General features: G+C 38.5%; 1 protein-coding gene across 1 annotated transcript in view; it reads left to right on the top strand.

Annotated features, from left to right (window-relative positions):
* The first annotated feature begins 333 nt into the window (after window positions 1-333).
* ZNF827 (zinc finger protein 827) overlaps window positions 334-26806 on the top strand; it is a 167526-nt gene continuing 141053 nt past the window's right edge. Inside the window, exon 1 of the mRNA XM_075199134.1 lies at window positions 334-826. Within this exon, the coding sequence (XP_075055235.1) occupies window positions 784-826 (43 nt within the window). The 5' untranslated portion in view covers window positions 334-783. The remainder of the gene's footprint in view (window positions 827-26806) is intronic.

Consider the following 26806-nt stretch of genomic DNA (forward strand, 5'->3'; position numbering starts at 1 on the left):
TTACTAGATACATGGCATTGGTGTCTTTTGAACAATGCTACCTCACAAAAAATGACAAAATAAAGCTACAGGCAAAGAATCGATTAAATTAAAACATGGTGAGAAAAAAAAATGTTAAAACTTTTGCAAAAAGCTGTGAGCTCTGCTTTATCAATGGCATTAACCTCAAGAGTGTTTTTACTGCAGTCCCTGCACATCACTACCTCCTCCCTACAGGAGCTGAAGGGGAGCAGGGTGTGCAAAGTGCAAGGGGAGGAGGAGAGAGCCTAGGGCAGCTCTGCACTGTGACCCAGCCTTGGCTGTGAGCTTGTCTGCTGTATGTCTGAGACTGGGAGGGTGCCCCTCCATATGTGAATGTGTATGTATGTGTGTGTCTGTGTGCTCTACCGCCGCCACTGTTGCCCTTTGATCCTTGCAATAGTGTTAGGGGCTTGAAGACACACAGGGTGCTGCCATAGACACAGCGGCAGCAGCACAAGCTCCACATCATGATGTAGCCCTTCCATGCACACAACACACACGTATAGATCAGATCCATTCCCCATTGAAGAATATTTATTACGACTGGGGGAGGGAGGTGAAAGGGAGGACAAGCCAGGTGCAACGACCAAGCTCCCTGACTCCAGGAACCCGCAAGAGCCGCTCTGATCATTTGGTTTTATTTGCACAGACACCCTTTTCTTTGCACTGCTCCCATCTCGCTTTACTCACCGAGGAGGAGAATGTGATCGACTTGGATAACCCCCGAGCTATCTATAGATATATTATATATAAGGGGACAAAATGCCCAGGAGGAAGCAGGAGCAACCCAAGCGCCTTCCTTCACGTAAGTCAAAGGGTTGGTGGGATTGTTTTGTGTGTGTGTGTGTCTGGGTCTCTGCAGCTCCCTGCGTGTTTTCTGCATTAGTTTAGGGTTACAGAGGTGAAACTGACAAAGACACAGCAAAGCCCAGGGTTATTACTCTTTTTAGGTCTGAGCAAGGCAGCCATGTTGGTGATGATCAGCCCTGTGCTTTCTATTTTTTTAATCATTTTTTTTCATAATAGTATATGGATGTTTTGTATAGAGCGATCCTCCCGCCCCCGTGCCTCTTCACCCCACCTTGCACCCGTTTTGCATGTTGCTCCCCTGCCTGCTGCTGCTTAGTCTGGTGTTGGGGGTCTTGCAGGCAAGGCAGCTGCTGCTGCGCCCGGAATCAATAGGGCTCTGTCCCCGGGTAAAGGTTGCGGCCAGCTCCGGCTGCTGAGCCTGTCGGCCCCGGGAGGAGAGGCAGCAGCAGATGCAAGGGGGAGGGTGAGGAGGAGGTTTGTGCAAGAAACCCAAGGGGTGGGCCAAGTAGAGGAGGGGAGAGAAGCACGAAATAGGGGTGTCTGTGTATAGGAATCCCTTCTCTAAGTGAGGACTGAGATACATAGGGGTTTGTAGCCTGGGCTCTGGGTGTAGGAAAGGGTCACATGAGTCGGACTCAATGCCCTTAGACTGTATCAGCCAGCAGTGCAATAGTTTCCATAGCAGAGCTGTGTATGACAATCCCCAGGCACAACAATCACTCTCCTTGCTGCAAGAATGTAATTTCATACAAAACATTTGCTTTAAAAAACTTTTTTATATACTTTTTTATTTTAAGAATGAGGGCTTGTAGGACCAAACCTGGGATCACAGAATAAGACTCCCCGTTGTTAACCTGTTCAATGCTGTGGGTACTATAAAGGTGGTATAGCCTATAAGCATCTCTTGATACAGTGTACATTTGCAATCTTGTCAATACAGAATTTGTATGTTGTATGACTTTTTGTATTTTTTTTTTAGTCGAACTGTATATTTTTACTTTTGTTCTGCGATTATTATGTTTAGCTCTACTTTGTGCACTTGAAAGGACAAGCTGATCAGTAAAACTGTGGCTTCTATTGCATACATTTGCGACATTGACATTTGACAGGACGTTTGCTGTCTACCAAGCCATTGGTTAAGTGATCATTGATTGGGACGCATATTGTTACAGTCAACTGTATGCAGGTTAAAATAAAAAAAAAACCTTGTTTACTCTGCAAGCCTCAGTTCAACTGAGGATTTGTGCATGTCTGTGTGTATGTAAGCCACAGTCGGTCACCTGAAGTTCACAAGGTTGGGGGAAGGGAGGGGTCAGGTTGTTGCTGCTTCCCATGTGCAGCCATTTGCTCTCTGCAGACGGATCACGATCAATATCCATAACATAAATATATGTCTCTGACACAGTAGAGGAGGATGGAGGCTCGGGAGGATGGCTCTGCCCGTGCAGGATAATAAGCCCTAAAGGTTTCAGTGGCACGTCTCCATTGCAGTTCTTACATATTCCTATGATCCCTTTATGCTCTCTGGTGGCTTATGCTTGGCTTTCAATAAAGGACGTTTATTGCCCTTTTTAAAGGATTTTCTTTTCACGATGTGCCCACTACAGGGCTTGGACCACATACACATGCAGTCTAGTGCATGAGGCTTTGCTGAAGTGGGGTAATTGAAGTGTCACAATTTGCTTTTAGACAGCGATCTAAGGATAGTCTGCAGATTAAATAAATCTTTAATTCGTGTATGTCCGGTTTTCTCTCACTTGTCCAATGATGTTAGTTTTCATCTCATCCCTTTCTGAGAAATGTATATCAAGGGGGGATGTAGTGTAATAATTGAATACAGTATAATACAAATTATTTACAGGTAGAACCTATGGCACATTTACTGCAGTTATGTCTTTAGTGTAAAACACAGAGTGGAATCTTGTGAAGCAGACAGAGGTTTAGAATTGTATGAAGTGCATTGTGTGGGAGCAGCCAGGGTTGTAGTAGAGAATAGAACCCTGACTAATGTCTGGGATTGGGACTAACATACTTGGCGCTGCTGAAGTTTTATTAACTTATGTGCACGAACAGGTTAACAATAGTGGAGATGTTTTGCTATTTTTGTTTTTGCTTTAAAACCAGAAATACGTAAGGATTGAGGAGATCTGGAAACGGCGACCTCTGCTGAACAGTAGATGTATATTTAAGTGGCAGAGCCATGTGACCTTGACCCCGACCCCAGCTACTCCCCTCCAGCTGTGAGTCATTCTCCATTTTAGCTCTGTCACTGGGGCCTATACGGCCCATTTCATCAGTCACTGCATCTGTCAAATAAACATCTTTTTCTCCTTTGCTTCTCCCAGATCAGCAGTGACTTTTCTTCCTGTCTGTCTCCGTTCTTCTATCATTTAATACTTACATAGAGATGCTGAGAGTTTTGCAACACTGATGAAGTTTAATGCACTGAACAAGACAGAGGTGTTTGCTAGGTTTTTAAAGCTCAGAGCAGGTATTATTGGCTTTTGTTGGTTGTGTTTTTTGTTTTTTAAGCGAGCAACCCAAAATTTCTCTGAAGGCATTTTTATCCTAATGAATTTCTTGTAGCAATTTGTGGCTGCGTTTGCAATAAAAAGTTAAATTGAAGTAGTAGAAAGGCAACTTTGAATTATGACTAAATACTTGTTTGCAATGTGAAGGACTTTCACAAGAAACATTGGTCTGGTGCAAGTTGTCATTTTACCCTGATGCTCACATTGATTCTCCACACATGTTTGAAAGGCCTAATTTAGAGTTAGGAGTTAAATCATCTAAAACAGCGGTTCCTAAACTCAGTCCTTAAGAGTTACCAACAGTTCGTGTTTTCAGCATTTTTTTTAGTCATGGCTATTTGGCTGGGTCAGTAATTATCCCACCTGTTGCTACAGACAGAAATCCTGAAAACATGACCTGTTAGTAGCCCCTTGGGGACTGGGTTTGAGCTACTCTAAACTAGAAAGTGCAATTTTACAGATTGAGAGCTAGATGGGGGGCACGTCCTAGCTCAACTCCAAATCCCAGTGTAACAATAGAGCTGCCCAGTGTTTGTGGGCTATATGCCAAAAGCAGGCAGTATATTTCCTTTATGCAAAATAAAAAGAGATTTTCACCATGTGAATTGCAACATGCAGCAACATGCAATAGATCTAGCACATTTAGCTCTATGTGCTGTAAACCTACAGTAAGCATGGAGGGGGAAAGGCGGATGACTGACGCTTGTAGTGAATGATGGTGCTGTGTTTATAAGGACATAGGTGCCACTCTATTGGTTTGTAAAAGTGCTTATAATGCCTGATGTTCTTTATTTTCTCATGATCCTTGATGCATCTTTGTGTACATAGTTTTCAATATAGGCACATGGTTTTTTGTCTAGCTTATCCTGCACCCCCATTTCTGAGATGTTTTAATTTGATGCTGTTGCTTGGTAAATATTGTGCCATATTTCAAGTTGACCACTTGCTGACAATGTACTGCTCTTACCCTTGTTGTATATTTTTACCTAGGTAGGTATCTTAAGAAATGCAAATTAGTACTCTGTGCAGGATATGTGTTGTAATAAATACTACTTGTAAAAAAAGTATTTTTGCCATAGCATATTTTATGAAATAGGCTGTTGCTTCCTGTGAGTTAACCCATATAGCAGAATACCTGAACAATTGCTATTTTAGTTAGAATGAAAAGTAGTTTAAGATGGATTTAAATAGTCTCATGCATGGGTATGTTAATAAAGAGACATTTTACTGACACTACCGTATTTCCTGCAAGTATGCCACTTCTTGGGGTTATGTTTCTGTTTCCTTTATTGTAAGACCTATGGGCAAAGAGTGGTTGGTTTAATTTAGCCCTAAGAGAGTGTAGCAGTCTGTGATACTGCAGGCAAGCTGTTGGTTAACAGCTGCCTTTGTATAGGGCATGCTGGGAATTGTAGTTTTAGATCTGCTGCAAAGCTACAAGCAATTGTGATTTTCATAGTGGTCTTTGCATTACTGGTAGTGGCATTTCAGTGTTGGTTTTGTTTTGTTTTGTCTTAGTGAGCAATTAGTTGTGAAATCACTTGAGGGCACATATTTTTAAATTTCTCTCACAAAATTTTAAAAATATGTTCTATAATGCAATTACACATTACACTGAGGGGTCACTCGTCTGGGTGCTTATGAACAATGACCAATGATAAACATTTGTTGGAAGTAGAGGTAGCTCTTTGAGCTTTCTGTAACTTGAATTAAATACTTATTGTATTCCCTCTTCTAGCAGAACACAGAGGGAACCACTCCTTGGTACCATACCATAATTACTATAATGTGGTGCTCTTTGGAGATGTTTGTGGTGACATCCTAGGTAGATTGGGCAGACTCCTTATGCGGAGCTAAGCATCATGGCTAAAGTTCGGTCCCCAGATGTCTTCCCTTTGTTTCCGGTTTGGAGATTTTAACAAAATAAACTAATGGTTCCCATTTTATGGAGATGGTAAATAGTTACTTACTCTTTATTTTATTGTCCCTTTTTAAGTGAAAAAGTATAAATGGTTCTGTGTGTTGTTAACGAAGTCTCCTAAAAACATGACTGTAAAATTGGAAACGTGGCGAAAAGAGAAGTGATTTATATACTTAAAGTTAAGTATATAAAAAGTAGACGTTACAGGTTCATATAAAAGGATAACCTGCTATTTTTTGTTGGTTATATACACTTTTAGAATGTATGTGGCTGCGCCCCTCCAGTCTGGCTTTACCATGTTTTTGTGTGATATCTTAGTAGTCTCTGCTTGGGCAGCACGGTGGCTTAGTGGTTAGCACTTCTGCCTCACAGCACTGGGGTCAAGAGTTCAATTCCCGACCATGGCCTTATCTGTGTGGAGTTTGTATGTTCTCTCTGTGTTTGTGTGGGTTTCCTCCGGGTGCTCCGGTTTCCTCCCACATTCCAAAAACAAACTAGTAGGTTAATTGGCTGCTATCAAAATTGACCCTAGTCTGTCTGTGTGTTTGTTAGGGAATTTAGACTATAAGCTCCAATGGGGCAGGGACTGATGTGAATGAGTTCTATGTACAGTGCTGCGGAATCAGTGGCGCTATATAAATAAATGGTGATGATGATGGTAAGCTATCAAACTGTATGTTTAAACTTCCAGTGAGGTCAAGAAAATTTCGCCGCTTTGTCAGCTCCCTTTTACTTACGTTCCTGTATTTCGACTCAAATGTGCGCAGAGTGCCTTTGCGTCCATTCCGGAGGCACTTCACGTTAGTGCAACATCGCCAATTTCCCTTTACTCTCCATAGGGCTGTGAAGAGAAATCTGCATTGCTGCAGGACCGTATTAACTGATGACATACGCAGCCGCAGTGTAACTGCGATGTCCACGGATATGCCCTAATGAGGAAAATATAGTTATTTTCATTTTAAACGTGTAACATTACCTTTTCCCATTTGTTTTGAAATAATTGTAATTGTTCTGGGTAGCACGGTTGTGTAGTTTGCACTTCTGCCTCACAACGCCGGGGTCATGAGTTCGATTCCTGTGTTTGCGTGGGTTTCCTCCCACATTCAAAAACATGTTAACAGGTTAATTGGCTGCTGACAAAATTTAACCCTAGTCTGTGTATGTCTTAGGGAATTTAGACTGTAAGCTCCATTGGGGCAGGGACTGATGTGAATGACAAATATTCTCTGTACAGCGCTGCAGAATTGGTGGCGCTATATAAATGATGATGATTGTTACAAACATAGCATAGCACCATACCTATTGCAAGCAAACCTATAATTACCAAAAATGTTATAAATCATATTGCTCAAATATCTAGCATATTATAATAGCTTCTGCCCCCATTACACTTCCCAACCTGTGCCCCTTAATTTTTCTCTGCCGTCTCTTTGTGTTTTACCCAATAGGAACCACAACGCGCTATAAAACGCTGTGCTGTTACTGTGGCCATAGCTGCAACGCTGTATTTCTAGAGACGCCACAACCAGGGTTTTCCTATAGAAATGAGTGAGGTTCTGACCCCACCATAATAACATGGAGATCTAGTTGTTGGGAACCACTTTTAATTGTTCTCTACATGCATTACAGAGGGTATTGTCACTCGCAGACCATCAACAAAACACATGGGGCAGAAGGGACATAACATAATAAGATGTATAGTTATATATATATAATGTGTTTTTAGTCACCTGCGAGTGGGGTTTATCTGGCCCCGAGTTAGGAGTATTTAAAGTTGGTATGTTCTCAAAACTTTCTTTTGTTAAACAGACCAAGTTAGTGGTCTTATGCTTCCTCTTCTAGGGATGTTTTCATGTGCCATGTTTTGGGAAAATTATTTATTGGGTCAAATAAAGTTGCAAAAAGTGTAGGGCTCCCATATGCACTTTTTCCAGGTGAATCATATTTTGCCAGTTAAAATCTGTAAGTAAGAATATTTCCTAGAATTCAGACTCCTAGTGCACCTTGATTACTAGGACTAGGGGCCTGATTCATTAAGGATCTTAACTTAAGAAACTTCTTATTTCATTCTCCTGGACAAACCATGTTACAATGCAAGGGGTGCAAATTAGTATTCTGTTTTGCACATAAGTTAAATACTGACTGTTTTTTTCATGTAGCACACAAATTCTTGATAGCTTATTTGTACACTGAAATTTAAAGTTGATATTTGTGTGCTACATGAAAAAACAGTCAGTATTTAACTTATGTGCAAAACAGAATACTAATTTGCACCCCTTGCATTGTAACATGGTTTTGTCCAGGAGACTGAAATAAGAAGTTTCTTAAGTTAAGATCCTTAATGAATCATGCCCTAGATCTTAAAGTAATAGCTGTGTACTACATTTGGTACCTAGAAGACGCAATGTGTGGCAATTATAGACTAAGCTAATTTAATGTTACATGGGCATCCCTACAGATATTGTATTAATTGGACCTGATTCATTAAAGAAAGGAAAGCAAAAAAAATAGTTTTGCCAAGGTGCAAAGTTACTATGTTCCAATGAAGGGGGAGTGTCACGAACACCCATTCTGTCCCACATACAGCAATCTGAACAGCTGACTGTGACTGGCGTCACCTTAGTTAATTAACAATGAATACACCATAGCTGCCACCAGGAAGGATGTATTATGGTGTCCTTACGTTCACCAAAACCACTTATTAAAGTTTCACACTTAAATCACATACACATGTAGTATGAGCCTCCCTGGGCTTCGTAAGTTCACTAAGAATCACGGAAAGTAAGCTAGATAAAATATGTTTAATCTAAAAAATGTTTCTATGGCTTATTTACAAAAAGGTAATAAACAGACATACAATAGGTTTGCACAGATGAGTTTCAGGGAAAAATAAATAAAAAGGAAATATAACCAGAATCCCTACTTACAAGTTCAGGAATTGCCGTGTGAGGAGTACACTTTGAGAAGAATGGCACATTTCAGTCGTGGTAGACCCTCCTCAAAGAAATGGACAATCTGATGTCTGAAACAAGAGATTTTTAAACCATTTCTCGTTGGGCTCTTCACCCCTCACCTTAGGAATTTTATTTTTCACCTAAGTTAGATGGATGCCCAAAATGACACAAAGTTCCCCCCCAACCCCTGAAATAAATTATCTATTACTAAGATATATGTTTGGGCACCTCCAGAGAATCTCTCACCTCTGCTCTTTCTGCCTGGATAAGCCTAACTCCTTTGCATACACAAACTACTCAGATCTGTCTCTGGGCCTGGCTAGTTTCAAAATACAATTGACACTTGCCTAGGTCAGACTCAGGTCAGTTAACAAAATACACTTTGAAAGGTTACATAAAATATTCAGAGTGTTATACATAAACTCAACAGAAAATAACATCAGTCATTAGATATACTACATAATCGCCACAGGGAGGTAAATTTTAAATGTGATGGCAGATTTATATTTGGGGGTAGGGCATGTCCTAGATCAACTTTACATTTCAGTGTACAAGTAAGCTATCAAGTAATACTTTTTTTTTCCCCATGTAACACACAAATACTTATGTGCAAAATAATAAACTAATTTGCACCCCTTGCATTGTAACTTGGTTTTGTCTAGGAGAAAACTTACTAATTTTTTTGCCTTACTTTCCTTAATAAATCAGGCCCATTGTCTTTTATGCAGTGACTGATTGAGTCACCCAAAGTTGTTGGTTTGATCTGCTACTACCTAGGGCAGGTAGAATTACTATTTTTCATATAGATGGTAGTTAACACTTTTTTCTGTGTTTGTGCATAACTTTTTGTTAAGGATTCTTGATCTCATCCTGCTGTTTAAAATACAGGTTCGTCCATTCATAGGAGATATGTCCTAGAAAACAAGGGATGTATCTTGATGTACCACAGTGTCATTCTGCAGCATACAAGTGGCACTTTTTAGCAGAGCTTTTTATTGTTGACAATCTTGTACTGTACCACATTGGTGATAACTTGCTGGAAACTGAAAAAATAAAAACAAAAGTGAAAATAAGCAGCGGTTTGCTCACAGATTTAATCCTAGATATCTTTATGAGTAGCTTCTGGATACATACAGCGTAAATATAGTTAATTGAGTCAGTCAACTACCACTGTTACCCTGCCATATTGATCATTGTTGTGTGATAATTTTGTACTAAACAGTCCAATAAGCATATATTACATTACTCACCCTTTAATTGAAAATGCAGAGCCATAAATAATAATTGTATCTACGGTTTCCTCCTCCACTAGTTGTTATATCTGAAGGAATAACAGAACACCACAAAAGGGAAAAAGTATTAGGAAGCTTTACATTCACCAACATAAGTAAAGTAAATGTTGTGTAGCTGGTTTTAGTTGCGGAATACCAACAAATGTGAATTGTTCAGGGAGACCACCAGTCTGAAAGACTTGAATGGTATGACCGTAATGTCGCATGGAGGGAAGTATTACTAAGATTGGCAACATATTGGAGAAGGCCACATCCTTGAAACATTTTCCCATACCATTCAGTACTGCAGGATTCATCACCTGGACAGTCCTTGCTTTCATGATTTAAGTGAGGGATTTGTTTGTAGACTGGAGTGAATATACTCAGTGGCCTCTTTATCCGGTAAACCTTTCTAGTACTGGTTAGAACCCATCTTTGTCCCCAGAACAGCCTGAATTCTTTGTGGCATGGATTCAACAAGACGCTGGAAACATTCCTTAGACATTCTGGTCCATTTTGACATGATAGTATAACACAGTTGATGCAGATTTAGAGACTGCACATTTATGCTGCAAATCTGCCATTCCATCACATCCCAAAGGTGCTCTATTGGATTGAGATCTAGTGGTACATTATGCTGCTGGAAGTAGACATTAGAAGATATGTAGACTGTGGTCATAAAGAAATGCACATGGTCAGCAACAATACCCAAGTGGGTTGTGGTATTCAAACAATGCTCATTTGATATTAAGGGGCCTAATGTGTGTCAAGAAAGCATTCCCCCCACAGCACCACTAGCCTTCACTGTTGACAAAAGCAGGATGGATCCATAGGGGCTAATTTAATTACCCCCGATGTCCCTCGGAACATCACGGCTGTGCATTTTTACCATTTATATAGTAAAAAGTAACACTCAGTTTTGTTCAAATCTCTCTCTAAAAAAAAAAATTGCTGCCGCAATTCCAAGACATTCTGCTGCGATTTTGAAGTTGTTTACGCCAATTTCTGACCCTTCCATCTGCATTTTGTAACATAAATTCATCAGAGCAGGCAACGGTTTTCCAATCTTCAACTGTCCATTCCCCCCCCCAATCAATAGTTTTATTAAAATGTTCTCAATGGTAAATAAAGGGGTATCATCATCATCATCATCATCATCATCATCATCATTTATTTACAGAAAAAAAAGAACAAAGGGGTACAAAAGGAGGGAAATGGGGTTACTCAAGGGAGGCTGCACAAGGCAAACAATTACAATAACTTGTAAATGACAAAGAAAATTCCATATAAGATTAGTACAGTACACAAATGAGAACCTAGAGCTTCTCCCTAGACCAAAAACTATCGTATAATAAAATCACATAACAGCAGAAGTAGAGGGTTGTGGCGATTCAATCGAATACAGGAGAAGAAGAGGAATTCCGGAGTCAGTGTAGATGAGTACCATCCTTTCCATTATGTGTTCATGCCATTTAATAAGGGGTCTGAGGCAGGAGAGGAGTAAGACGCACTTGTCTCCATATAGAAATCCACCCTGGCATTTAGGGAGAGTCATGCACTTATAAGCCAAAAGGTGTTTTTGTTTCCAAATGTAGGTAATCATAATTTAGTAAATCTATCCGTAAACCGTTTGGGAACGACATAGGGGATTGTGTGGAATATGTACATTAATTTTGGTAGTGACCTTATTTTAAATGCCGCAGTGCGGCCCAGCCTTGAGACCTCATTGTTATTACATTTTTTCGTCACACTAGAGAGTTGTATGAGCAACGTTGTAAGATTAGTCTCTCTCCTGTCCAGTTTTAATGAGCTTATGCCAAATGTAACCTCCGTTTCCTGTTCTTGGCTTACAGGAGTGGAACCTGGTGTGGTCTTCTGCTGCTGTAGCTCATTGACTTCAAGGTTCCATGTGCTGTGTTTTCAGGGATGATCTTCTGCATACCACTGTTGTAAAATATGGTTATTTGAGTTACACTTTGCCTTCCTGTCGGCTTCTACCAGTCTGTGCCATACTCCTCTCACCTCTTTTATTAACAAGGCGTTTTCAGCCGCATAGCTGACACTCACTGGATGTTTTTTGTTCTGCGCATCATTCTCTGTAGCTCTAGAAACTGTTCTGCATCAAAATCCCAGGAGGATCAGCAGTTTCTAAGATCCACCCTGTCTGGCACCAACAATCATTTCATGGTCAGAGTCCGTTACATCACATTTCTTCCCCATTCTGGTGTTTGGTTTGAAAAACAACTAAACCTCATTACCTTGTCTGCATGCTCTTATGCATGGAGTTGCTGCCACATGACTCTCGTTAACAAGCAGGTGTACCGAATAAAGTGGCTACTGAGTATATCTCTCGACAAGTGTGAACATTTAAACTGTGATGTTCTGCTAAATCCCTTTAAGACTAATAATCTTAAGTAGTGCGCTGCCATCCTCACTGTCTATGACAATGTTGGGGTACAATTATTTGGCCAGAGACCAGGCCAGTTCCATGTTTTTAAAAGGCATATGTTACACACTGTATTCACATAATGTGACATAGGTAATGATCCCTGTGGAGTAGTACACATAAGGAGTTATTTATTAATAAAGGGCACAATTAAAATAACCCATAGCAACTACTCAGCAATTACCTTGAACAATCTAGTGCAGTTTAGCCAATGAAAGCAAATGTCTACTTGTTATGGAATATTGCACTTTTCCGCTTTGTTAGTCAATAATCTTTTGATACTTAACATGGCTGGATACGAAACATTATTGGTATGCAGCCTAATTGTTCCATGCCAAACTTGTTATAATGAAAGTTGCTATATTGGTCAATATTAAATTCAGCATACATTGTTGTAATAGAGGAAACCTAAGGAAGTCTCCTGTGAGTCTTCAAAGTTATCAGCCAGTGTTCTATGGCTATACAGCACTACCAGCCTTCAAAAATATAAACGTGGAACTTGGCTGGTGTTCCGAGTTCTTGTTCTCAAAGTGCAGAACAGTCTGTGGTTATAGGGTACTTTGGGTGCAGCAGAAGTTCTGTTGACATATGCTAAGTCCTCCATCATCTACACTTGCATATTGTCCATAACAGTCAGAGGCTGCACGACATATCCACCAATGGAGAGAGAAAGATGTTCTGATTTTATTTTGTGCAAAAATGCTCTTGTGTTGCTACTGCATGGCTGGAGTTCTAACAAATACATGCGGTTGTTGCTTTAATCCATTATGGAAGTGAAAATAAAGATAAATAGTTATTTATGAAGTGCCAAAATAGAGGATTCACTTAATTGATTTTATTTTACCTGATTGTCAGTGAAGTTCTGTTTACTCATAATACTATTATTAAAGTGTGCCAGCAATGCAGTTTTGAAAAAATTGAATGTTAATGGAAAAACTGAGTAAAAAAATTGCAATGTAAAATCATGAGAAAATTTCTACTATGTCATTAATGCTTTAGGCTTTATGTCATTAAACTGTGCGTGTGGGTACTGAAAGCTGGTAGCTTGATGATGTCATAAGATGTTTCTTCGGAGCACAGTGTGCATGCTTCTGTCAGTACATGCTGACAGTAATACTCCAGAATATTACTATTTACCCTATAAATGACTAACTTTATGGAGATATGTAAAAAGATAAATAGAAACTATGCAGCTGTAAACACAGTGAGTGTAAACATAAGTTTACTTGTGTGTTGTCGGTGCTTATACAAAGCTGCATTTTCCCGCCACCACTCAAGACATGAAACCACGGAAAAAGCGTCTGCATGTAGCCTCCAGCATTCGTGTCACGGACGCTTTCAAAAGCGAAGGCTGTGCAACACTGCTGAGGGTGTGTGGCCATGCAGACCAATACAAAGCACAGAGCTTGCCTATTGGTTGGTGTGGCCACACCCCCTTTCAATTGCTATTTTAAAATGGAGTACAAATAGTGCGCCTGACTAACTGGGAGTGCTACTGTGATGTGCTATTCAGTGTAGCCAACAGGTCTGCTTTAATCATGTTGCTTCTAATTTTCTCTAAAAGATAATGACTAGATGAACTATAAAGATCATACTTTGTCAAAAAATGAGCTATTTCTTTGTCATCTTTGTTTTATACATGCAAATGTTTATGTATGATCTTCTATCACCCTCTTCCAAGTAAGACTTATTATGTAGAATGATACTATACTATATTTAAAAGAGTGTACTACAGCAGTATTTATTTCTTTTCCATGCAAGCTACTTCTGGAACAGACCAGATTCTTTTTCTTCAGGAATACTGATTTCTGGGAAATATGACATATAGGAGTCTTATTTAATATGTACAATTGTTGCTGCGTTTGCATTTTTGTGATATGGTTATTATTTTACTGTCCCTCACTGAGTCTAATTATCATTGACCACTGAGTATAATGAGTATTGGCAGAGCATAAACATATGGCTACTTCTCTTGTGCCCATTGTACTTTATGTCTGATCAGTGTTCCTGACCCTCAAGCCCCAGTGAAGAATTTGCTAACAGTTCACACCATTTGATGTGCTGGCCATTTTTTGTTCACCAAATGGGGAAAGCAGCCCTGACAGAATGAACCCCGGTTGCATACAGGTGTGTCCTTGTGTACGAGCACTCTTAGATTTCTAAACTAGAATGTATCTCTTTAGAGCTAGGCTAAACTTTAAATAACTTAGTGTGACATACCATTGTCTTTATGCATTCAGTGAGAGGCAACAGGGCAAAGTTGCAGCACACAGTAAATAATGCAACCTGTCTGTGATTTAAGTGACCAAAAGAAAACCACAAACCATGTATTTTGGTGAGGACGGCAGACTTTGGACATCAGCCTTTCCAGTTCCATCTCCAGCATCCTTGGGCCCTACAGGATTTTGCTGAGTGTTTACATCTAATGCTTCTGGATTGATAAAGGATCAGTGGATGATTCACCATATTTTTAGTAGTATTGATATATACATACTACTTTTCTCTTCAAATCAAATAAGCACATTCATCTTGGCGTTTAATTGCCCACCTCACCAAAATAGGTGGTTTGTTGTCTTCCTTTGGTCACTTAAATCACTATTGGGTGGTGTTTCACCTATATGATTGTATTAGCACATAATATTGTGCACTACTTAATAACATCATTCACTGTTGTTACATTCTACACCATTTACAATTTCTTTCTCTTTACTTATTTGGGAGGTTTTTGAATACAACAACACAGAAGAATTACTGGATGTTTCAGGGACTGGCATTGAATTGGACCTATAAGTGTATTGTTTTGAATATATGGTGATACTCTGTAGCACCATTGAGGTGAATTATTTTTATTTGTAAATGTTTTTCATGGTTGAGTGAAGCCATTTATTTCACTTTGTAGGCTGCCACATAGCGATCACCTTTATAATTTATTATTGTTTTCAGGGATTCCTCTAAATTCAAATGGAGACCTGCTTTATGCAGTAAAACCATATGTGCGTTGTGCCGATCTTGGAGCGACAGCCCGATTCAAAAGGGGGTGAGGCTTAATAGGAAAGTAGGTGGATGGAATGGGGCTGGTTTATTTTGTTGTGGTTTCAGGGACTGTAAATGTTAGGAGGTTTGCACCATGACTTTGTTATTTGAGTGTTCTAAGGCAGTGATGATTTTCACATCAAGTGATCAAACCATGTTTTACAATAATGGTTTGTGTGTGTGTGTGTGTGTGTGTGTGTGTGTGTGTGTGTGTGTGTGTGTATATATATATATATATATATATATATATATATATATATATATATATATATATATATATATATATATATATATATATATATATATATATATATATATATGATTCCCAGTATTATGAAACACGATATTGTGCTCTGCAGGCTAATCCAAACAGTTAAAGATACTGTAGTGAAGCGTATACACAAGGGATTTTTCAATAAAACTATGTTATTTCACTGAAGTTTCAGTTAGCAAAATGCATGGTGAACCTTGATAATGGGCATGTAGGGTGACTGAAATGTTGGTAGAATAAGTTGCATGTTTAATTGAAATAATATTGTAGAAAGGAAAATAGAAATATATTTGTGGATATCTAGTCTGCTCAACGTACAGATCTTAAAAGCCATGCAGGTCACCATCAGTAGCATATACACCTGGGTTTAAGCCAGGCATACGTCACAGAAACTTATCTCCCACTTGCATCCATGTTTTTATTTTATCCATTTGTTTTATGTGCAACAAACACATTTGCTATTAGGCATCAGTAAAACATAAAAAAAACTATCTAGAATAGCAGAAACTGCTCCCAGTCATTTCCTTAAACACACACAAAAAGCATAACACAATATATTCCTGAGTTATGAAGAAAGCACTAATCAGCAGTGCAATCGCGCACACACATGGGCAATCAGTTCACTCGTGTCTGAGAACAGCATCATCATCATCTGCTGTTTGCACCTGCCTCTGACCAATCACAAATAATAAGAATTTCTTAGGTGTTGGTGTCATTTTCCATTCTGCATCCATCTGCAATTGCATGAGCACGGCCTTACTGTACTTTGCCTATGTTACAACACCCCTATTCCACCTCTACATGCACAGTCTGGTGACAGAATCGACATGGGTGCAAATAGATTGGCCTATTTCCTAGCCATTTCACACAGATATGCAGGGGAGGGCTGGCAGACTTTAGCCCGTGGGGGGGCAAGCACACAACACTGGCCCATAAGTAGCGGCCCATCCTTAAAGGATGTTTTTTGATACAATATATATTTATCTATATAAAGAGGCTATTTTAGTGTTGCTTAATCCATATATATATTTTTATGCCCAGGCCCAGAGCTGGATTAAGGCTCTGGGGGGTCTGGACACTTTAGACATGGTAACCCCCTATGATGTAGCATGGTTATCATTTTAGACAAATACACAGGCAATACTGTGTGCACAACTGTTGGATGCACACAGTTCTGCCTTCACGAGCAGTGCACGGTGAAGCAGGACATACCTGCAACTGTCCTAAGCGAAACAATAACCCAAATTCGGGATTGTCCCACCAGATACAGGACAATTGGCAGACTATCCTGCTCTCTCCTACCTGTTCTTGTCACTTTCACCACTTGGGGCTGCTGGTTACTTTAGCTCATTTGCTGGTTGTCTGGATCCTGGAATGCTGGAGGCCTTAATTGGAAAAAAAAATGGGTACATAAAATTTAGAAAACTCCAACCAGTCCCAGTGTTAAATCAATAGCACCCACATTTTATAATTGGGCCTCCCTCCAGCCCCAACATTAAAATAATAATATTCACATTTGCTAAATAGGTCTATTTCCCTCCAACCAACCCTCACATTAGATAGCAAACACATTTAATATATAAACCTATTTCCCTCCATCCACACAGCCCCACCAATAAATTAAATTGCCCCCCACCACCCCAAAAATAAAATAGCACCCATTAAATCAGAAGATCCGCGGCCAATGATAGTAGGCGGTTGGTCCCAGAGGAGGGTCCACCCACCAAGCAATAGAAACTCGGGCCGGTCATTGAACCGGCCCAAAATAGACTGATTCTGATATATATATATATATATATATATATATATATATATGTATGTGTATAACATATAAATTATATTTCGGGTGAAATAAGTATTGAACACATCAACATGTTTCTCAATAAATATATATTTAGTGTGGCTATTGTGACGAAATGTACACCAAATGTCAGCTACATCCCTTACAATCCACACATGCACAGAAATCAAACCATAGATGTCCATAAATTAAGTTTTGTGTGTTATTGTGAAATGACACAGGGAAAAAGTATTGAACACGCTTCCTGAAATTCATTTAATATCAGGTCTTTCTGAACTTGTCCACAAATGGTCCTTGGTTCTTGAACAACTCTTCTGATCATTTTTTTCACTCCTCTGTCAGAAATCTGATCGTGGGCGGTTTATGGTGAAATTATGTTCTTTCCACTTCCGGATTATGGTCCCAACAGTGCTCACTGGAACATTCAGCAGTTTATAGATCCTTCTGTAACCAATGCCATCAGTATGTTTTGCAACAATAAGGTAGTGAAGGTGCGGAGAGAGCTCTTTGCTTTTACCCATTATGAGATGTTTCTTGTGTGACACCTTCGTAATGAGACACCTTTTTATAGGCCATCAGTTGTGGCTGAACCAGCTGGCAGGATTGCTTTCTAATTATGGATAGATTTCAGCTGGTGTCTTGGCTTTCCATGCCTTTTTGCGCCCCCCCCCCCCCTTTCTTCATGTGTTCAATACTTTTTCACTGTGTCATTTCACATTATTACACAAAACTTAAATTATGGACATCTGTGGTTTGATTTCCTTGCATGTATGGATTGCAAGGTTTGTTGCTGACATTTGATGTAAATTTCATTACTATAGCCACATTAAATATATATTTACTGAGAAAAATGTTGATGTGTTCGATACATATATATATATATATATATTCTCCTTGCTCTCTGCATTTGTTAATTTTGTTTTGTGTATGATTCTAAAATGCCATATTTTTATGTTTAAAACCGCATTAATGATGTGAAATATTTTAAACAATACATTAAATGGTAATTTATTAAATAACTCTCTAAAAGCTCATTACATTATTGACCTTGGTCGCGGCTTCACAAAGGTTAAGTAGACCACAATCAAACAGCTGATCAAATATTGTAAAGAAAGCAATGCATAGTTGATCTCAACTAAAACACTACTTTATAAAATGTTTCTGTAGTCCCATCAGAGCACCCATGAGAACAAGTGTATCCATAAGTAACTTTTGAGTTTATTTTATTTTCAGTGTGATTGTTTGCATAGTCTCTGTTATTGTTGAATAATTTGTTTATTATTTCAAGTTCCCATCTTTGTGAATAGATATGGGCACAACCAATATTTTCATGTGTGGTGGGTGTACTGTGATTACAATTGCTGCCTCACACTGCTGGGGACATGGGTACTATTCATATCAGTACTGTCTGCATTGAGTTTGTATGTTCTCCCCATGTTTGTGTAGGTTTCCTCTGGGTTCTCTAGTTTTCTCTCACAGTTCAAATACTTACAGTTAAGTTAGTGTGTGTGTGTGTGTGTGTGTGTTTTATAAAGAATTTAGACCAGTCATCACACCTCCCCAACTGGTTATGCTTTTAGGATTTATACCTGTGGAAGCAGGTAGGATAATTATTGACCCAGACGAATACATTAACTCAACTGTGCATGATTTAAAGAAATCCTAAAACATGATCTTTTCGGAGGTGTGAGGAATGGAGTTCAGAAACACTGGTTTAGATTGTAAGCTCCACTGGGCCAGGGACTGACTGATTAAATATTCTGGGCCTGATTCATAAAGTCATGCAAAACTAAAATATTGTGCGCTATTTAAAATTGCATATAAATTGTGCATATACACGTCTGTATTTATCAAGGAGCCAATATAAAGATATTCATTGATTGTCACCTGTAAATAATGTAGTCTTTAATTACAAAACATTAAAAAGAAAAAAAATATATATATATATAAATTCGTTTTTTTCCCCATAAAAGATATTTGAGGATTTTATTAATATCTACTGTACTTAAAATGCATTTTTACAGTTACTCCTGATTGCAAACACATATTCTAGCATTCATACACAGCGTCAATACTAGTGACTGGAACTTACACCCGTCCTGTAGTTGGTGCAAGTGATACAACAGAAAACCATGTACCTTTTAAATGCCCACAGCTTGAATCAGTGCGCTCGGGCTTGTCACGCCCTTATTGTACATTGACTATGTGCATATAACCAGTCTCCTCCCTGATCCGCCCATTAAATCAGAGGTTGTAGTAAGAGTACTCTGTGCTCGAACAAGGTCTTTGCTACTTTCAATGGCGTTTGGCCTGGTGTTGCGCATGTGCAGGGCTATTTTACAGAAAATACGGCACCTGTTGGCATTTACGTTCCTTAATGTATCGGGCCCTCTATGTGAAGGGCTAAATAATATGTATGAAAGGTAAATCATAATATGTGAAAAGTATAACAAATGACTATTGTTACATATTAGCAGATTGACTGTGGAAGACAGCCCTATTTATATGAATATTGGTATATTTTATTTTTTGTTTGTTTAAAATGTATAATTCGTAGACTTAACAATTTAACACAGAAACCACTCTCATTCCTCCCCTGCTGTCAGAATAAAGTTGGACACATCCAGCTGGTTTCCACTTAGTCTAGAATATGATGGAAAGGTCAGAAATCAGTGAGCCTAGCGCTAGTGGACAGAGTAATTTAGTACCTGCTGTTACAGTGAGGACTCATACACATAGGTGTTAAAATCAAACGCTTTAGCATTTTTAACCCTTGTGAACAAAGCTTAGTAGTAATGATGCTGGGACTCCAAAAAATAATGTGACTAAGTTAATGGACTTATCACGGAGGATCGTTCCAAGGGACAAGTGCACGGGGGGTTTAGAATTTGTTTGCATTGAATCGTGATATGATTCTGTGGATAGTGATGCTTGATCCGAGAGGGTGGCCTGCTCTCCTGGGAGCCTGGGAGAACTCTTCAAACGTATGGGTTAAAGTATCTATGTCTGTATGTAGGTTACCTAAAAAAGTGCTGTTTGATCTTATAAGGCTGTATATGTTTATAAGTAAGTAAAAGTAAATACAGGAGCATAGTGGCAAAAACACTGATGTTCTGTAGCCCATAGCAACCAATCACCTTCACTAACACCAGAGTACTAAAAGCTGATAATCTGATTCAAATAAATTGACTTTTAGGAATTAAAGAAATCCCCATTTGTGATTGGCAGTTTATAATACTTATTACATTGTGATCCCCTTTACCACCATAACTTCACTTCCTTGCCCTGCTTCATAAGACTAAACATCTGAAATTCTGATGGCTTTCCATTGCTAAGTACATTGTAAGGAATCTCATCTGTTTGCTCACAGTGTAATGAAAAGAAGTACATGGTTTCTTTTGACAAAGTGAACAGGATTTGTTTATACACATTGTTGCAAATATTGAGGTCAGCTTCCTGTTTGCAGTACTCTGTCCTCTCCAGAGCAGTAGATTTATTGATTGTCTCTGAAAGTCCAATTTAAATAGAATATTGAGCATTTGTTTTTTACTTATTCTATTTTAGCATTTTAACTGCGCTTGGTGTAAAAATACAAAGAGTCTTGTGATTTAGCATTTGTTCAGGAGGTGTGCAGAGGTGTTCCACCATTCACTAATACACTAATGTTACTGTGCCTGCAATTGTAGTATATACAATCTCCTTTATAGTACTGATTGCAAAACTTTTATGGGAATAGAGCACATTTCGAAAACATTTGATTGTGTGTCTTATATTTATTATGAAAACATAAAGTGGAAGGATAAAATAGATTTCCACATCCGCGGTCCTGGAACGGAATTCTGATAGTGTTTGGAATTTTTCTTGTAGGTTTAAGAAAATGCTGGCAAATAATCTGACCAAAAAAGGCCGAGATACATTTTAATTAATTGGGAACAGTCACTTTTTTTTGTTATTTTGTACATACTGGAAGGCCAAAAGAGAAAACAAGTAATGGCTCCACTTTAATGTGCAACAGTCATCCTAACACAGTGAAAGGCACCTGTTATGTTGGCAAAACCAAAATTCGGTAAATCTCTTCTCTAGGAGCAAATGACATGATGGCACTTGCGGTCATTTGAGTGGTTTTAGCGGTGCCTTCTCCATTTATTTGCTTTTACCACAAGTAATGCATTTCGTCAACAGAGTGTGCTCCATTGACCCTCTCCTCTCACCCGTTAACTTTTAATATGAATTTCCTTGTATTACGCCTCTCGCATACTGCCCACCTGCTCTTTCTGCAAATTACATACAGGTGGGCTGCATCCTCCTTCAATGTACTGAAGGTTTGAACTTGTTTGTGTAAGGTCATGTGATTTCCCAAAACCAATCGGAAATCTGCATTGTAAAATGTCAGTTTGTACTAAAATCTGTGAAATTGAAGATTATTTCATCAATGGTTTTTAAAAATACAACTTGTAAACTGAGAAAGCGTAATGCCACTTCCAATACCAGGGAATGGGTTACTTTCACTGGGTGTTTATAGCAATGCTGAATATTGAATCTGAAGCCACACATGTTGAACCACGGATATGTTTGGTAAGATTTGATCCTGGAAACTCATGAGTTATGATTTTTGTGTTTTTGCTTTTTTAGCTTTCTAAAATTAGTTGCACATTAGATTGGTTTTTCAAAATCGTTTAATTGGAATGCAGTGAGCGTTACATTTGAGCCAGCAGCATAAGATTAGCCTTGTTATTGATTATTATAATCTATGGCATATTGAAATCTAGACATCCTTACTTTAGTTAATGTCTAATATTTATGATTTGCTTCCATCAGAATTTGCTATAGACAGTTTATTTCAACACAAGGAAACCTTATGTAAAGTATGTTAAATTCAATTTAGTCTTTTTCTAGGATAGCAAGCTCTTATAGACTTGTGTAGGAGAATAGAGTTGCTCACATAACTGCATTGAACATAATAAGTATATTGGTCTATAGTCTTTAAAGTTCAGATAAATATTTTTGGATCGGGAGTTTTTTTTTTAAAAGAATCTCCTGTGAGTGGAGGGAAGTTGGACTGTTGGGGTTTCTTGCTTCAAGGTGAAGTTCTGTGCTATTTTCACCAAACTCTACAGCAGGGTTGTCCAACCCGCGGGCCGCATGCGGCCCAGCACGCCTGTAAATGTGGCCCTGAAGGTGTTTTGGTTGTGGCAAGGGGGCAGTGCTCTTAATGGGAAGAAAAAAATCCTGCAAAAAGAAAAGAAAATACTTACCTTGCGGTCACGTCAGCTGGTACTCCGGCTCCCTCCCTTGTCTCCTCCTCCGTGCGGCACTCGCAGTGAATGTTGGGCGTGATGTCATCACGCCCAACATCCATTGCGTAGCGCAGCACAGAGGAGACACCCGCGCGAGAAGAACAATCAGCAGCACAGAATTGGAGAAAAGAAGAGAAGAGGACAGGAGAACAAGCCGATTAAAAGGTAAGTTAAGGGGATTTTTTTTATTATTTCAAGGGACGCTGACAAGTGAATAAGTCACCTGGTCCTGGAGCATCATGGACCTTATCTCCCTGCTACATACTTTTGTATTACTAATGGAGCATTATATATTATTCTCTTTGGCCCATTATAAGTTGTTATCCCTTAACTAACATAGTGGTGTAATTATCAAAACAGGTCACAATTTGGGGTCACAGTGGTGTCTATGTCAGGTACCGCAGTCCTGGTCAGGGCAGCCTGATATACAAAGCCTGGCTTAAATGATATTGCATTGAAACAATACAAAAAGTGATTAAGTGATTATAGTATAATAACTAGAGAGGATTTTTTGAACAGGGTGATTGAAAGGTAAGTATAGGGGCATTTGAAAAAAAAGTGATATCTATATATCCCTGTATGGCGCTACAGATACCTAGTGGCGCCCTATAAATAAAAATAATATATATATATATATATATATATATATATATATATATATATATATATATATATGAGAAAAAAAGTGATATATATGTGTGTTAACTATATTTTCTATGGTTTTTTTGGATGATCAGCTATCGTTATTGTTAGTGTATCTTATGTGTGCGGCCCAAACCAACTCGTCGTCTGCCAATGTGGCCCAGGGAAGCTAAAAGGTTGGACACCCCTGCTCTACAGCATTCATTAAGTATATAGGGTCACATTTTGTATTATCCTGTACCTGGCTCTTTCCTTCCAGTGAGAAGGTCTGAAATAGTAACCGTGGAAGGAAAAAAAAAGAGGCAAGGCATCAGATAAGAGGTTGTGCATCACTGGAGCATGAGGAGACTAATAACATTCAATTCAGAGCAGCAATTAATCACTGGCAATAAGCAGAGTGTTCTTGGCATACTCCCTAATGCTAATTTGTGGTCCATTCTAAATTGTTACAACAAAGAAATACCCGCCAATCCTAATCAAATATTTTTCACGAATACCTACCCAACACTCATTTATATTAATGTTCTTTTATATTGCACCCATATTATATACTTGTCAAGGTATTTGTTTTATTCAGTGTGTTAACCAAGCAAGTAAAGTTTATTAGTGTTGTTAAGAGCAAATATTACTTGAATATCTTAACCCTTAGTGTACATGCCCCTAAAAAGGACTTGAGTATTACACTGTATGAAATAATAAGTGGAGCCCAGGAGGTTGCTGAGCTAGTGTAGTCTATATAACTTATAATGTTTGATGCTCCAATTCTTATTGATTTCATGTTTTATGTTGTATCTTGGTTGAGGTGTGTTTATACTTTAGTTATACAACTGACATACATTACTTCAACTATGTCTAAGAGTACCATCATTTTGAAAAATAAGAAGGTTGTATCACTATTCTTACTGCTTAAGTAAGAATATTATGATAAATGTGCCAAGCAACATTCAAAAGTTTCCAACATATTTCTAAACCTTTTGTCACTGTTTCCACTACTGTACTGTATTTGGACTGTCCTAGCCATTGGCCAAATTCTTTCAACAGGCAGCAATAGTGACATCTACAGGCTAGAAAGAAGTACCTAAATGCAGTACAGCACTCCATCCAAAATACTGTGGGAAAAATATGCTAAATCAAATCTATGCTCATTTTAATTTTCAGAAATGCTTTGCCGTAATGATTTAAATATATGCCAAACTAAATCTATCACATGTTGATAGTGTGCCAGTCTTTACTAGACCTCTGCCTTTGGAAATATTATAATTCAGAAGAACACGGGATTTGGTTCATTAAAAAATTAAAGCAGTTGATGTACAGTGTTCTAATAAAATGTTTTACATCTTCAGTGCTCTGTTAGACACTGGACAACACAAAGTAATATCCCTGAGCTTTACCTCTTTGTTATGGGTGCATTTCATTTGCTGAAACCTAAAGTATCTAAACTGGGGGGAAAAGGCAAAATGTACTTTTCTAAGTCTTGCCCTGGCTAAAATATGTTTCAGCAGATTCCACAGTGTCCATTTCAAAGTAGAATGAGTTTTTGAAATAATACAAAACATGCTTAAATTGTTGCATGTTTAAACTGTAGGTTTATAAAGCTAAGCACACACTGGTGCTGAATTTGTTTTTTTAAAGAATCAAGTGAGTCTGCATTATGACATGCGGTTGAGTTACTTGTATTTGGGGGGTCTTTGATGGTCACTCCAATGATTTTAATGTGTTAAATGTATTGACTAACTAACACAAAATATACTGTAGCGCTCAGCCAACCTCAATATACTACCTATAACGTCAGAAACCCTTATTCAAACTTGTAATAATCACATCTAACCAGCAACATAGTACAAAGCACAACCGTGTGCAGTCCTCAGTTATAGTTCGTTATATTCCGTGGCTTCTGTTGTACACTTCATGTGTTCGGACCTCACCGATATTGTCCCCGTTCCATGCAAGTCAAAAGAAAACACACCATCAGCTTCCAGAATGATATACCAAAAAACTGAAGCTATCCGTTATTTACATGTAGGTTTAGGGGAGTCTAGTTCCGCTTGATGACCCGTAACGGAACCGTCACTATGGAAACCCGGTCCCACAGGGTGTAAATTCTTGAAGTGACCACGGTGCTCTCGGGTTGATTATGAGGAACAGATATCTTACACTCATTCTTTGAATTCTGCAAAATTGAAATTGTGCTCTAACGGCTGCCTCTGCTCCTGCTGAGATGTGACTTTTACAACCATAGCAACATAATGACGAAGCTTGATTGGTAGAGTTTTGTTTAAATGTATTGACTGAAGTAGACAGTGTTTGGAGATCCAAAACGCTCCTGAATGAGAGTAACATCGCAAGCAGGTATAGGGTCATTGGAAACAATGGTTTTCATTTTATATATCTGCACCTCAATCAGGGTAGAGTTCTCTAACCTCCTCCCTCCTAGAGCCAGAGCCCCGGGAGCTGCTTCAGTCAGACATTTTTCCAGGGATGCACCAGTTTTGCAAAACAGAACTGGTGACTAAGGGTGTGTGAGCAGGACGACCAATCGCAAGCTGCTATTTTGACCCTGAAAAGAACCAAAGGATCTCAAAGAAAAATCGCTTCAGAGCTGTGCCCTGATCTCTGGGTTAGGGAGTGAGGAATTTAGTAAAAATGTAACATGTTTTATGGTAATATTACAACTTAGTCTCCGCTGAATAAGCGTGACCTAATTCTTCAGCTACCTGCTACTTGTGCACTTTAATTTTCTTTTTCTATTTTTTTTTTTTTTTTGAAAGACTTTATTTATAGTTTTTGGTATGCAGTACAGAGACATTCATGCACTTTACTTTTAATTAGTTTAAGGTTTCCATTATGTGGGCAGCAGCATCTGCTGGTAGCTAAGAAAAGTAATAGTAACCATATTAATTGTTTACCATGGCAATTTTTGTTTTGCAAGGCAAATTTTTCAACAGAGATCACTTGAGTTGCTGACATAAATCATCTAAAAATAGAAACGCCTAAACTTCCTACCATTTGACCTATACCCTACCAATAACAATGCAGTACTTCACTATATAGGGACATAGGCAGAGCTGAAAGTTTAATTTTAAAATAGAATTATGTCTGTTAGTCCATCTTCACATTCTGCTCAATCACTGGCAGAACTTAAAAGTAGACCCATTTCCTATATGTGTGTTTGTGTGTATAAATGTATTTTATATAATATGCAAATACAAATATATATAATATGCCAAATCTAAATACAAATTATATATCTCCACTGGCAGAATAAAAATGGTATATTTGCATTTGAAATGGCATAGACCGTAGAGCAAGAATAAAAAAAAAGTACAATTCAATGGGAAAGGAAAACACAAATCCAAAACGTAAGGGGCGCCTAAATGGAACATGGTCCTTAGACCCAAACCCATGTGAGTCTAATTTGGCTAAATTGATGTTTACAGGTAAGCCACAGATTAGCTATTATTTGTTTAATGGCACTGAATCTAATGTTAATAGGTTTAGGAGTACGATTTATTAAAGGTTATTGTATCAAATAGACTCTCTGGAAAGTTTTACTGGGTAATATGAAAATATGAACAATGGATTATATTACTTGGGCGTTCAGGAGACAAGATCATAATATTTGATGTATTAAAATAGAAAGAATTAGAGGCCACTCCCATGGTCTATCTAGACTATGCACCGAACCACACAAAAACACAGCTACACCCTGAAATTGTTAGGCCATGCCCCTTTTTGCCACTAGAGTTTCTACTGTCTGGTGGTTGAGAGTGTGGTCATGTCACCTACCATACCACACAGCCAAACTGCT

This window comes from Mixophyes fleayi, chromosome 1 (genome assembly GCF_038048845.1).
Source record: "Mixophyes fleayi isolate aMixFle1 chromosome 1, aMixFle1.hap1, whole genome shotgun sequence".
NCBI classification, from domain to species: Eukaryota; Metazoa; Chordata; class Amphibia; order Anura; family Limnodynastidae; genus Mixophyes; species Mixophyes fleayi.